General features: G+C 42.4%; 1 protein-coding gene across 1 annotated transcript in view; it reads left to right on the top strand.

Annotated features, from left to right (window-relative positions):
- Nucleotides 1-15270, top strand: part of trpm3 (transient receptor potential cation channel, subfamily M, member 3) — a gene marked incomplete at both ends in the record, with an annotated part of 352723 nt that overhangs the window by 291306 nt on the left and 46147 nt on the right. Inside the window, 5 exons of the mRNA XM_084055549.1 lie at nucleotides 816-851; nucleotides 1080-1220; nucleotides 4819-4848; nucleotides 7075-7367; nucleotides 12467-12695. Of these exons, the coding sequence (XP_083911675.1) occupies nucleotides 816-851; nucleotides 1080-1220; nucleotides 4819-4848; nucleotides 7075-7367; nucleotides 12467-12695 (729 nt within the window). The remainder of the gene's footprint in view (nucleotides 1-815; nucleotides 852-1079; nucleotides 1221-4818; nucleotides 4849-7074; nucleotides 7368-12466; nucleotides 12696-15270) is intronic.

The raw sequence follows: 15270 nt of genomic DNA, 5'->3' as shown, positions 1-15270 counted from the left end.
TGTGATATGATTTTTCTTTTTACCATAACCACTCGAAACCTACCAATCCCTTTTCTGAGGAGAACTTTAGCCAAAAATAGCAGATCTACAAGCCCACAACGCCTCGCGCTGGGAGGCGTTGTGGGCTTGTAGATCGGCTATTTTTGGCAAAGAGGTATAGGTGTAGAGGGAAAAAAGAGCAGACCAAGTAAACAAAAAAAAGTATAATTTACTTGAGCACCTGCCCCTCAAAATGTTTGTGCACGCCACTGGTGATTCAGAACAGGCTAGATAAAACCACTACAAGAACTCAGTGAACCTGTCTTGCCGTGATTTCACAGGTTCTGGATTTGTTTCCATACGCTATAACTCAACGACAAAAAATGAGACTGTGAGCTTGTAGATCATCTATGTTCGATTTTTTTTTTACGAGCTAGTATGTTCATGTTGTACCTCCCCCTTCATGTGGATTTACCAGTTAAGAGTTTTGAGATTTGAAGGGTCCGGGGGGAACCCCACTTTCGAGAACCACTGCCATAGAGATCTTTACACGAAGAGGGTTCAGTGTCCCATCAGCCTCTCCCATACCACAACTAAAAATATATTTCACATTCATAATGTATAAAACATTTTAGACCAAACAAAACATTCTGGAAGTAGGGCCTACATTATGCCCACTAAATACGTTTTATTTAAAAAAGAATAACATTCAAAATGTACGTGTCCTTGTTCTTGAAAGATGTGAAATGTATTTTTTCCTCTGTATGGGGGCTTCCGTGGCTAAGCGCTAAGCTAGCTGACCCGTATTCTCACTGACCTTGTGTGTTCTTTCCAAGCGAGAATATCCAGGTTTCAGTTGGATCTACTTCAAGGTGAATCCGATGATCACGTTTTATTTTTCTCCTTTAAATAGCAAAAAAAAAAACTAACAAGCACAAACTTTGATGTGGATTTTGTGAAATATTGTGTGACTCATTCTTATCTTCTTATATCTTATTATCTTCTCTCTTGTTTTATCTTCTTTGAATATAGCTCAGCTGCTCTTGAGCAGCTGTTTTGTCTGTAAACAAACAAAGAAAACCTCTGCTTTGGTCTCCCAGGGTAACTTGCCGCCAGATTACCGCATCAGCCTCATCGACATCGGATTGGTCATCGAGTACCTGATGGGCGGGGCCTACCGTTGCAACTACACCAGGAAGAGGTTCAGAACGCTCTACCACAACCTCTTTGGACCCAAGAGAGTGAGTTTGCATTGACCCTCCCTTGTCAAATTTAGCTCTTGAAACGGGGCCCCCCAGATCCTTAAGGATGGAATATAGAATGTACTGTATATGTGGAGCAGTGCTGACAGAAGTAGGTTAGTTAAATATGTTCAGCTGGTTTTAGGCTGGTCTCTCCTCTGCACAGGGAGGTCGACCACTATTTCTGTAATGTAGATTTCTGTGCTGCTGACCAACGAGTTTTGTCCCTTTTGTGTGAGGGGCAGTAGCTATTTACTAAGTAATATATTACTGTCGTATTGTTACTTTCCCCGGTAAGTAGTGTAACTTATTACAGTTGCCAAAACTAGTAATACAGTTACAGTTATGAATCCAAGTAATTTAGAGTTACTAAGTTGCAATGAATGTGATTAGTTTTGGTCCCCAAGTCTATACTTACTTAAAACCTTATGTACTTAATTTGTACTTAAAGGTAGGGTAAGTGATTTACTTTAGTTAAAATAAGTGTTAAGTAGCTCTATATTCTGATAGTACTCATTGCTATAGAGTGTTTGTTCAGTAAAAGGAGTCTCCATGTCTCTCCAGCTCTTTATTAAACAGAAAATGCATTTTAAGTGCTCTCTCCTGATTGGCTTAAATTGTGTCACCTACCTGTAAATGTACTATATTATGTTTACTAAAGAGCTCTAGACCCCTGTGACCGAACAAACGCGCTGTAGCAATGATTACTATCACAATATAGTTATTTAACCTTTTGAACTAAAACAAAAAAAAAACCAAAACATATCACTTACCCTACCTTTAATGTGTACTTAAGTATTTACAGTAGCCTACACAGTTGACTGAGAAACTAACATACTTGTAGTTAGGAGTATTTGACCAGTATCTACACTTTTGACTCAAGTTACTGGGGTATATTATAGGCTACTCTGTCCACCGCTGTTCATTGGTCATTAATCTTCACTTTTTAACATGAGGCATAACGTGTGCCTCCTCCCTCGTGACGGTAAAAAGTCTCCTCCGCTCCTCACCTCACTGTTTCCATGTCTGCCACATCATCGCCACACACAGCAGGTGTGATGGGAATAGAATTGTGCACAGCTGTGTCGGCACTGCCGTGCCTCTGTGTGACAGCGCAGCTTTGTGTGTGTGTGTGTGTGTGTGTGTGTGTGTGTGTGTGTGTGTGTGTGTGTGTGTGTGTGTGTGTGTGTGTGTGTGTGTGTGTGTGTGTGTGTGTGTGTGTGTGTGTGTGTGTGTCAGAGAGAAAGAGAACAAAATGTGTGTGTTTGCGTGTGTCTGTCTCTGACAGCAAAGGAAAATTGATAGAGAGAGCACGCAGGAACAAAACAAAGATCTGAGAGAGAAAGAGAGAGAGAGAGGAGCTAACATGATTTATTTGCTTATAGAACATTTTGACAAGTAAAAAATATTATCTCTATCTCTCTCTCTCTCTCTCTAACACACACGCACACACGCACGCGCACACACACACACACACACACACACACACACACACTCACACTCACACTCACACTCACACACACACACTCACACACAGAGAGAACAGAGTCTTGTATAGTAGCAGATAGAGAGATCCTCATGCACAGGGGGCCTGTGCTGAGGTTATTTTTACATTCTCACATGATGGTTCATTAATGTATTATATCGTTGCTGTCAGGCAGAAATCTACTATCTCCCCTGTGGGCAGTGGTGTAAAGTAACTAAGTACATGTACTCAAGTAGTGTACTTACTGTACTTTTTAGGAATTTTTACTTTACTGGAGTATTTCCCATTTGCAGTACTTTTACTTCTACTTAAGTTACTAGTTACTTTACATACTAAGATATCAATTATGATATTATAAAACATACATTAACAACTTTAGCCCTATTTTATACATTGGCTATTTGAAAATAGCTGATCTACAAGCTCACAACGCGTCGCAGTTGTGAGCTTGTAGATCTGCTATGTTCAAACATTTTAGTACTTTTACTTTTGGTACTTTAAGTACATTACTTACTTCTACATTGCAGTATTGATACTTTCACTTAAGTAAAACATTTGAGTACTTTTTCCACCACTGTTTATTTGAAAAAAAGGAAAGATCCAAGCACTCTAAAAGTAATGGGAGAGGGCGTAAAATTAAAGTGGTTCTGGTTGAAACATGTTGGCTTTTAAAATGTTTTACATATGATTTAAAGTACTTTGATTTCTACGCCCTCTCGTCCGTTATTTTTGGAGTGCTCATTCCTCTCTTTCAAATTTTAGTTCCCATTGATTATAGAAGCACCAATCTACGTTTTACTTTTATTATCTCCATTGAGCACCTGGTTGATCTCTCTCTCTCTCTCTCTCTCTCTCTCTCTCTCTCTCTACCCCTACAAATCTATTTATACACTAACCATTTTCAAAAGTCACCTTGAGTATCGTCACTGTCGGATAGAAACCTTGTATTACCATATTTCTATATATATTTGTCATAAAGGAATGCCCTAATTCATCGTACTGCAGTGTCGCACAAAAGTAGTCCTTAAAATAGGCAAGCATGTATTATGAGCAAGTTCCGATAAATTATTAAGAGCTTGTGAATAACTACAATGGATCCATTGGAACACAGTTTCCTTTTTTCCATTTCCTGAAAAGTAACGTCTTTGGACAGACAAGGTTTCCACCCAACAGCAACAATATGCAGTGTATCACTTTTTTAATTATTATTTAACCTTTGTTTAACTAGTAAAAACACAACCTTTACGAGTGTGAACTGGCCAAGAGACATACCTAATATTACACAGCTTTGCCAGTAACAAATATAGCAAATACAGGACAATAACAGTGAATGACAGACATATATAGCATCCGTAAAAAAACATACCCACTACCTATAGGGATGAAGCAGGGACCCCCACTACATATTGTATTCATGTCAAATGTGTGTTTTCAGACATTTAACCACTTAAACCTTCAATACTTTGTAAACTTGACCGTTGGCTCTGCTCTACACCAAACCTCTTTGCCGAAAATGGCCGATCTACAAGCTTGTAGAGCTTGTAGATCTGCTATTTTCGGCCAATGTTCCCCTCAGAATAGGGTTCAAGTGGTTAATGTGATACAAAAAAGTCCCTATCACACAAAGATTTGGCGGCCCCCCTGTAGTTAGTCTGAGGACCCCCTAGGGGTCCCGGACCCCCTGTTGAAGACCCCTGCACTAGAGGGATCACAAAAGACAATTTGAGACAGATTTTGACGCGGGTACGACAAGCATTTGATCTGAGATTGAGAGAAGAATGTGTTTGAAAGTGTTTGTTTGAACTGTATGCAGTATGTATATGTACAGTAATATGGTGTGTGACTGTGCGTGTGTGTGTGTGTGTGTGTGTGTGTGTGTGTGTGTGTGTGTGTGTGTGTGTGTGTGTGTGTGTGTGTGTGTGTGTGTGTGTGTGTGTGTGTGTGTGTGTGTGTGTGTGTGTGTGTGTGTGTGTGTGTGTGTGTGTGTGTCAGTACTGCACTGTATATGTGCCATGTTGAACTTATAGAGTACATTGCTCTATAAAACGCTTTTTTTTCCACAAGCTGTTGTTCTGTTTTATTTGTTTGTTTGTTCTTGTCTTGCTTTTCTAGCCCAAAGCGCTGAAGCTGCTGGGGATGGAGGTGAGTGCAGCTCTCCACACCAACGCTGTTCTTCACTCTGTTGGTCTTGTCTCTGCATGCTCTCAAGCACAGTACATTAATCTGTATGCAACCCAAAGCAAACATAACATGAGTCTGTATTCAACCCAAACAGAACAGAACAGTGCTGCCATAACATGAGTCTGTATGCAGCCTTAAACAAATGCATCACCAGCAGTCACGGAGGGAGCCATCATCGTCTATTCATTGAGGGCAAGAAAATGAACACGTTTCAGCCATAAGCCATACAACAAAACTAGCAGAAATTGTGTTTTATACAAGATCAGATCAGGTGCAGAAGATCAATGATTGTTTGTGAGTGAAGCGCGCATGCAGAGGCGGACACTCCTAAAAAGGAGGACTCTTGGGATTATGATAACAAATATCAGCAAAACTGATACTTTATACTTTAGCAAAACTTTCGAAAAATAGAAATATCTATCTATTAAAGGAGCACTTCACCAATTTCCAACCTTATCTATACGTAATTTCGCGACTCGAAACGTGGCTCGGTTTTGGTCATATGAGGTTTCCACCCGACAGAGACGATATTTTAGGGAAAATAATAATTTCATATAGATCGGAATCGGTCTGTGCTGACTAAGCACAGTCGTCCACCCATGGGGAAAAGGCCCAGGCTAAAACGCACAGCCTATAGTAGCCTACGGCATAAAGCGTTTGAAAAGGAATTCCCATGAGGATGAATAATTGATTTCCTCCTGAGTGATGTGACGTGTGGACGCTTGATGTGCTTCAAAGTGAGGCTGTCCAGTCAAATAATCAAGTGCGCTATAAGCGGCCGGCCTTCACACGCCTGGAATCACTTTCAAATGCATATCCATCCATCCATCCGTCCAGTGTCTGGCGGCCATGTATTAATGTTTGATGACTGCACACACATTGGTATGGATATACAGTATATATGACTCATGTTATGATGTCTGGGAGGTGGGAGCACTCTGTTTGCATTTGGCTGGAAGGGCTAAACCACCACCGACCTGACGGGATTACATAACAGCCTGCATGGTGTGTGTGTGTGTGTGTGTGTGTGTGTGTGTGTGTGTGTGTGTGCGTGTGCGTGTGTAGACAAAATCATAAAGCTTTCATTGCAGCATGTGTCTATACCGTTTGCTCCGAGGTCTTTCTTATTTCTGATGTTCTGTGGCTGTTTTGTTGTCTGTCTATTCCTGTGTGTCTCTCTCGTTGTGTCTGAACTATTCAACCGCCGGGTTCATCACTCTTTGCCTCCGTCTGTCGTTTTTTCGTCTGTCCGTCCGACTGTCTTTCTGTCTGTCTGTCTCTCTGGCTCTAAAACTGGTGACTAATTTATGCACCATTGTACGATGGTATCGCACGCCCAAATAAAACAGATCTATACGCTTTGTGGATGCACCGCGCTGTGAAGCTTATGGATCTGCAACTGTGCGACAATGTCGTACGACAAAGTATAAATAAAGCTTAGGACTGGGTGATACGGACAAAATCAAATATCACATTATCTTTGACCAAATGTCTCAATGTTGATATTATGACAATATTGTGGATAGTACTATTGGTGCTTTTCACAACATATTTACACAATGTATCTATGTTTTAACGAATAATCACCAGTAATGCCTATAGTGAACATCTAAAACAGTCAGGTTCCCAAAATTACATCACTTTATTGTATTGCAGCCTGTAAAACCAAGCAAAACGTAATCCAATATCGATGTAATATCAATATATTGCCCAGTCCTACCTATGAGCATCATACAATTCCCTGCTATTGAGCAATGCTGGTGTTATGGCTTAGTATCCATGAAATGGCTAAACAAAAAGCTTTTTTTTCCTCCTTCTCTTTAGAAACACATGAGCCTGGCTTTTTTTATGTAGATCAGTGCATGGTTCTCAAGATGGGATGGGGTCCAGGGACCCCTCAGGGTTCTTTTAGGGGTTCCAAATGGACCCTTAAAGGTCTGTAACTCTGAGGGTATTTGTACACTCAGAGTTACGGGGGGTGCTTGAAATTAAATAAATAAAAACACTGAAGTAGTATAAAGCTAGCTGTATATGTTACACCAGAGCAACCGAAGTCAGTTCGCCGACAAATTCACGGACACACAAATAACATTTGATACTGCCACATGATTTTGTAATGCAATGTTTGACAGAGGTAGACACCGATTGTTTTCCACTGAATTTCTCTCGGCTCTGTGCGACACGCAGGACGACATGCCGATCCGCCGGGGGCGCCAGAAGACCACGCGCAAGCGCGAGGAGGAGGTGGACATCGACCTGGACGACCCCGAGATCAACCACTTCCCCTTCCCCTTCCACGAGCTGATGGTGTGGGCCGTGCTGATGAAGCGGCAGAAGATGGCGCTGTTCTTCTGGCAGCACGGCGAGGAGGCCATGGCCAAGGCCCTGGTGGCCTGCAAGCTGTGCAAGGCCATGGCCCACGAGGCCTCTGAGAACGACATGGTGGACGACATCTCCCAGGAGCTCAACCACAACTCCAGGTGAGAGAGGGTTATATACTGTACACATGGCACCCACACACACTTATGCACACACGTGGTGGTGGACAAAGTATTATACTCAAGTAAATAAAATAAACATAGACATTTTCTGGACATTTCTGAAAAAGAATTTGCATTCTTTAGCATTCTTTTGAAATTTAAAAAAGTAGTGAAAATAGCAGATCTATAAGCTCACAACGTGTCATCAGCTTGCCAAAAAAAAAGGAAATTGACTGAAGTGCTGTACTCAAGTAAATGTACTTGAGTTACTCTCCACAACTGCACGCATTCACACACACACACACACACACACACACACACACACACACACACACACGCGGGGCATCAGACGTGGCTCAGGAGGTAGCACGGACGGTTGGGAAACTGAAGGTTCTCGGTTTGATCTCCGGCTCCATAGTGTCAAAGTGTCCTTGAGCAAGACACTGAACCCCTAACTGCTCCCGATGAGCAGGTTGGTGCCTTGCATGGTTTCAATACTTCTCTTGTGTTGTCCAGGAACAGGGTCCTCACAAGGTTGATTTCTGAATGTTCTTGTTTCTTACACGTAACTCATGGGAAGGTTTTCTGCGCTTACAAAAGGGAGGAGGGCGCCCACACATCAGTATTGGTGAGGTGCTGCTGACCTCGGTAAATAAGTCTAAAAGTAAAGAAGAGGCCGCACACACCCGTAGAGCCACCATGCAGGATTAATTTAAATGAAAACCGACGTTTGGACCTGGAGAGGTCGTCTTCAGGGAAATGCCGTTTCGACCTTTCCATGCAGGTCGAAACGTTGGTTTTCATTTCAATAAATCCTGAGCTGAAATATTGATGCAGTGTTGAGCTGGGAGACATGAACCACTGCTATCCAACTACCCTCTGTATAGCCTACATACAGGCTGGAGCACAACAAGGGCAAGGGCACACACGCATGCACGCACGCACACACACGCAAAAGGTACTTTAAGTACCAAGAGTAAAAGTACTTGTTGTGCAGAATGTCCCATTTTTCAAATGTATAAAAAATAACAGATCTACAAGCTCACAATGCGTCACATTGTGACGCAATGTGAGCACACACACACACACACACACACACACACACACACACACACACACACACACACACACACACACACACACACACACACACACACACACACACACACACACACACACACACACACACACACACACACACACACACACACACAATGCAAGGGAAAAGTGGTTAACTGTCCGTGGGATTTATTATTATTGGACCAATATTGAAAATAATTACTACTCTGGATCCATTGGACATACAAGATTTCCACCTGACAAGGAAGATAACATACAGTATATACATGCCTATTTCCATGCATTAGTGACCTGCTTTACTTACTGTACAGTACATGCGTGCCTGGCTGTTTCCCACTGAGCTTTAATGACACACATAGAGAACTATCTAATGACATGATGTATCCTCCTTCCTTAATGACATGCACGGTCGTTAGTTAATGACATGCATGTGAGACCGAGGTAATCGCTCACATGGCGAGGGCGCTCGTTATAGGGGGAAATAGCTGTTATTTAGCTGTCACGTTAAATGCCTCACACACACACACACACATGCACACAGGCACAGGCACACGCACACACACACACACACACACACACACACACACACACACACACACACACACACACACACACACACACACACACACACACACACACACACACACACACACACACACACACACACACACACACACACACACATTCAAAGTGGAATTTAAGAGCTGGACTTTTCTGTCCTCAGATAATCTGACTGGCTTTTTGCTAAAAGTTTATTTCTGGCCAAGCATTTTGTCCAGAAAAGCAAATAGGAGGCCAATTAAGGCAAAGCTATAATAAAAAATACATTTATAAACAACTCTCTGAAAGGTCTACTACTGTCCAATTAGAAGTGATCGTTAAAATGAAATAAGGTTGCGCTTGTTAAGATTGACCTCTAATTTACTTCATGATCTCAAGGCTTTCATGAGCTGAGTAATTTTCCACTACGTTGATAAACTTAGCATAATAGTCCCCAATGGAAGTAGATAACGAACACTAATTCATTTCAATGAGGACATATTTCCGGGCTCCATCTCTGCATTGTGCACTCCAGGGATTTGTAATGGCTCCACGGGGACTTTACCAACGAATTGCCGTTTATTTTTTTGCTATATTTGCCTGTATTACTGGCTTACATCCATTATTTAGTGAATATTTAGAGAACACATAACGTAAGTTTTTGTTTGAGTATACGTGCATGCTTTAGGGCAGTGTTTCTCAAACTTTTTCATGTCAAGGACCCCCAAATTGACACTTATAAGACCCCCATTTGAAAAGATATGCCAGGGACCCCCATAAGAGAAGATTTTTACAGCTCTAGCAGTGATTCTCAACCATTGTATTTCAAGGACCCCCAGTTTGACATGCATTAGGGACCCACATTTAATGGCATTTTTATCTCTGGGACCCCAATTTATATTGTAAAATCAATGCTAATTTAACTCTGAGAGTGTACAAATGGAACCAAATGGACCCGTCAGGGTCCATTTGGTTCCATTTGTACACTCTCAGAGTTACAAACCCAAAAGGGTCCATTTTCTTCCTAACTATCCATCATTTAGCTGGGATTCCCTCAAGGACCCCTGGGGGTCCCCGGACCCCACTTTGAGAACCACCGCTTTAGGGGCCACAGAGAGCATGATGTCCATACAGCGCACGCACGCAGTCTTTATTGTCACACTGTGTGTTTGAACCGATCAACCGTTGCCGCACTTGAATGTCCGGTCGTCTGCGTTTTTAGCACAAATAACTTAGCTGAAACATGTCCAGGTTGTTGTCATACACAGCCAGGAGGATCAATGGAGCAGTGTTGCCAGATTTTGGAAGATAAATAAGCAACCAGGTCTATGAAAACAAGCCCAAAAGAAGCGATCCAATTATCCACGGCTCCGTTTCAGATCAGGTCCAATTTTTTTTGACCCTTGCTACCCTCTAATAGGCTATGAGGTTTCCGCCTGAGAGCGACAATACATTCATGCATATTGCCCGTGTGCGAGTGCTTGTTACGTACACATACGGGTAACCAGAAGTACTGTTCCTCCCTCAGATCTCATTTATATTTCATACTTGAGTTGTCTCTCAATGTCTCTCTGCTTCATATTTCACTCATCCACGCTGTCTGATGAGATTTCTGACTCCATTTGGGAGGCAATGACTCGTCCTCGTCACGACCCCGTCTCCTGCACACACTCATAGTGTACACACGTGCACGCACGCAAGCACGCACATACACACACAAAGTCACACGGCAACATTTGCACATCCAAAATGGGAGCAAATGGGGACATTTTGACATTATGATGTCTGAGCGTCCTTTTGTTACAGTATACGGTTCTGAAATAAAACGTCTATCTGAAACACTTGATGATGATTGATTGCGGGCAGAACTGTAATGAAATTCAAAGACAGATGTGGTTATCAGCATGCATTGCTGCTAAAAAATCTGACTGGCTGTGGTCCGGCCACGGACGGTGTGCTCGCGGGTTGAAGAACAGTCCGGGGGGGAAGGGAGGGAGGGAGCGGGAGGTGACATCGAAGAACATGAGCGCTCCTTTTTCAATTTGACTGATTTTCAAATCGTATGGTAACAGATACCGTTACAGAAGAAAAAGGGGGGATGGGGGGAGGGTGGGGGTAGTCTGGCATGGCCAGACTAATATCACCGCGTAGATATTAGTCTGGAATATCTGTGTGGAACCTGCATTTCTGAGGGGCAAATTAACACATCACTCGCCAAGGTATTAAACAACGTTTGTTGTCCCCTTGCCAGCGTAATTACCATAATCCGATGATATTCGAAACGCCGTGGAAGCGTCATTGTGTACAAAAATAATAATAAAATAGTCCCCGTGGGTAGGCGGAGGGATCTGCGTATTCAGAGGAACGACAACATTCTAACCGCGATCCGCCATTTCGGGCCTTTGGCCCGCTGAAAACGGTGGTTTTCAATGCAAAAAAACAGCATTTGTGTTCGATGTGTTTTTCTGAAAATCCCATAGTCAGGGCGGATGGATGTGACGTTTTTTGGAATGATGTCACATCCACAAACTTCTTCTCTGAGTGACGATGGATCACCCCAAAGCCTAAAAACAGCGTGCCTAATTTTTTTAATAGAACGACTGTATGCGTGTATGGCAGGAAATGAGTTTTAAAAAATGCCTCTGGTGATAAACCCGCCCCACATTCACATACAGGGCCCTGATTGGTCCCTCACAACTTCGGAGGGAGAGAAATACAATCTCTATTGAGAGAGGCCAGACCTAATCTGCCGAGGGCAATTTTTTATTTGCAATGGCAGATTTGTCTGGAACCAGGCTAGGGTGGGGGGGTGGCAGAGGATGGCACTCCCACAATAGGGCTCCTTCCGTGGAGCTCACTGAGGGGTTGGGCTGAAGTCCAATTATAACTTGAGGACAGCCATGTTTTTCGGTCATGTTTTATTAGTTGGATGCGGAACCGAGACTTTTATAATAGACTTTGTTACTGAAGAGTTGGCAAAGCTTTGAAACATCATGTTGGTGTTAATCCACAAAAAAAAAAATCTCGTTTCACACAGACACTGCAAGCCATGGAGAAGTGAACCTCTCCGGTTCCTGTTCATAATTGGCACCGGTGGTTTTGGACGTCCTATGTTTTGGCTTTAGCTAACGGTAAAAAAAATAAATAGCATAAGAATTGCAAAAATGACATTCATAAAATTGACATTCATAAAATATTGATGTCCTCACAAGTACATGAATACAAACGTGTGTGTTTGCGCGTGTGTGCGTTGTGAGCTTGTAAATATGTTGTTGTTTTTTTGGCTTGGTTGATATGTTCTCACGAGTATAGTAATGCAAATGTGTGTGTGTGTGTGTGTGTGTGTGTGTGTGTGTGTGTGTGTGTGTGTGTGTGCGTGTGTGTGTGTGTGTGTGTGTGTGTGTGTGTGTGTGTGTGTGTGTGTGTGTGTGTGTGTGTGTGTGTGTGTGTGTGTGTGTGTGTGTGTGTGTGTGTGTCAGAGAGTTTGGCCAGCTGTGCTTGGAGCTGCTGGACCAGTCCTACAAGCAGGACGAGCAGATGGCCATGAAGCTGCTGACGTACGAGCTGAAGAACTGGAGCAACGCCACCTGTCTGCAGCTGGCGGTAGCGGCCAAGCACCGCGACTTCATCGCCCACACCTGCAGCCAGATGCTGCTCACAGACATGTGGATGGGCCGCCTGAGGATGAGGAAGAACTCTGGACTGAAGGTATGGAAGGACACGATGGTGTCATGGTCAGTGGTGGAGAAAGTACTCACATCTTGTACTTAACCCATTTAGGCCTGGAACTGTGTCATTTTTAGATTTGAGCTAAAAAGCATTATTTTACACTTTGGGCTATTCAAAAATAGCAGATCTACAAGCTCATAGCACGGAACTCGGTGCCGCGCTATGAGCTTGTAGATCTGTTATTTTTGCTATCTAAGATCTGCTATCTTTAACACATATACTGCCAATCCCGAGATATCTCGGGACATTAAATCCACCTGTTACCTGCGTATCCCGAGATATCTCGGGATCGTCTTTTTATGTGGTTTAATAACGAAAAAAAAATGTTTTGGTACCATCCTTGATTTTTTTTTTCCCCATGACGCTTCCGACCCATCCTATGAGATCACAGCCACGTCACAGCCAAACGGATATGACGTTTGCAGCCTCTTTCAGCGGCCGATACCACAGAAGAAGAAAAAGGAAAAAAAGTGTAAACATTATGAGGGCTCGTACGTCCGTCGTTGATGTTTATAAACACCATCCGATCGCAGATTTTAATGGATATAATTTTTTTGTGAACGGTTCAAAAGGCTATAAAACTCAAAAACGCTGGCAGTGGGTGAGTACCTTATGAATAAACTCTGGCAGGGAATGTGTTAAAATGTGTGCAAATCTTTGAATATATATATTTTTAAAGCGAACATTTTTAACTCAAATCTTTGCTTCTGGGGGGTCCCTGGAACAAAATATTTTGATGGGGGTCGGCGGCCAAAATAATTTTGGGGGTCCTTGACATGAAAAAGTTTGAGCACCACTGATATAGAAACATACGTTTTTCAGATTTTTTTTTTCAGGTCAGTGGTGGAAAAAGTACTCACATCTTGTACTTAACCCATTTAGGCCGGTAAAGAATCTGTGTCATTTTTAGATTTATTAGGGCTATTAAAAAAATAGCAGATATACAAGATCATAGCGCGGCACTCTGCTTGTAGATCTGTTATTTCTTTTTTGAAAAATCTTGAACATTTGTGCAAATCTTTTAATATATGTATTTTTTAAGCGAACCTTTGTAAAATATTTTGTTCCAGGGACCCCCCAGAAGCGAAGATTTGAGCAAATAATGTTCGCTTAATATTATATTATATATTCAAAAGATGTGCACACATTTTCACGATTTAAAAATAAATAGCAGATCTACAAGTTCATAGCACGGCACAGAGTGCCGTGCTATGAACTTGTAGATCTGCTATTTTTGAATAGCCCAAATAAATCTTAAAACAATTACAGAGATGCGTCCCCCAGATTGAATGGGTTAAGCAAAATAACCAATACCACAATGTAGAAATACTCTGTTACAAGTACAGTAAAAGTCCCGTTTTCAAAAATGCACATGAGTAAAAGTACAAATGTATCGGCATCAACACTATACTGTACTTAAAGTACCAAAAGTAAAAGTACTCATTGTGCAGAATGTCCCGTTTTCCCGTCAAAATGTATAAAACATATTTTGAAAATAGTCGATCTATAAGCTCTATAATACGTCGCGATCCCGGATTGAATGGGTTACAACAGCTACAAAACAACAGCAACGTCAAGGTGCAAACGGCCGATCTACACCAGAGAATTTTCGCACACACGCGCATATACGCACACACGCACTTTTAGATTTTATAGAGTGCGTATGCGGGACTCACGTATCCGCTCGCCTGGTGTAGCCGGTATCATTAATATGAATTGGATCTAAACAAACGCGCTGTACGCGCCACGCATACTGTACGCTCGCTTTGAAAAGAGGTTTTGCGAGCCACTAGAGTCAACAGCCAATTGAAATTTGGGTGAAGTGTGCGCGGTTCTGGAGGAGTTCAGAGGTCACAGTTATTTATAATCAGGGGCTGAACTGGGAACTGAAGAGGAGACGGGCGGGTCATGAACTCATTCTGCACGGTGCAAACACACACACACACACACACACACACACACACACACACACACACACACACACACACACACACACACACACACAGCAGGGAAGAGAGTAATGATTGCGGCTGACTGGGGCGTCCTGGGTCAGATGGCTGGGTCGCCCCCCCCAGGTACTGTGAGAGAGAGAGACAGACAGACAGACTTGATATTCACTGTATGAAACAGGGTCATAGTTATTGCAATATTTTAATCCTTAATCATGTTCATCACCAAACAATTGAATGGACGAGCCAGTCCATAATAAAGGTGACTACAAACACAGCCACTTAATAATCAACTTGGCACACAGGAGTGTTATCCCTTTGTTGTGTTGATAAAACACCAGATTTCTACAGACAAGAAAGGTGGTCAGTGAATTGTGCTGAAGCCAGATCCATTAGTGAGCTGCAGAGAGAGAGAGAGAGAGAGAGAGAGAGAGAGAGGTGCAGTAGATTCTAAGGAACAGAAAGACAGTCAGGAAACAAGTAGAACAAATAGGGGTTCAGCCCGAACAACAAATCTCCAGTGGTGTAAAGTAACTAAGTACATTTACTCAAGTACTCTATTACAGTACCCTCTGAGGTCATTTTACTTTACTTCACCATTTATT

This window comes from Gymnoscopelus microlampas (genome assembly GCF_963454915.1).
Source record: "Gymnoscopelus microlampas genome assembly, chromosome: 4".
Classification (NCBI taxonomy): Eukaryota; Metazoa; Chordata; class Actinopteri; order Myctophiformes; family Myctophidae; genus Gymnoscopelus; species Gymnoscopelus microlampas.
The sequence above is the reverse complement of the archived record's forward strand: the minus strand, read 5'-3'. Positions and strand labels throughout refer to the sequence as shown.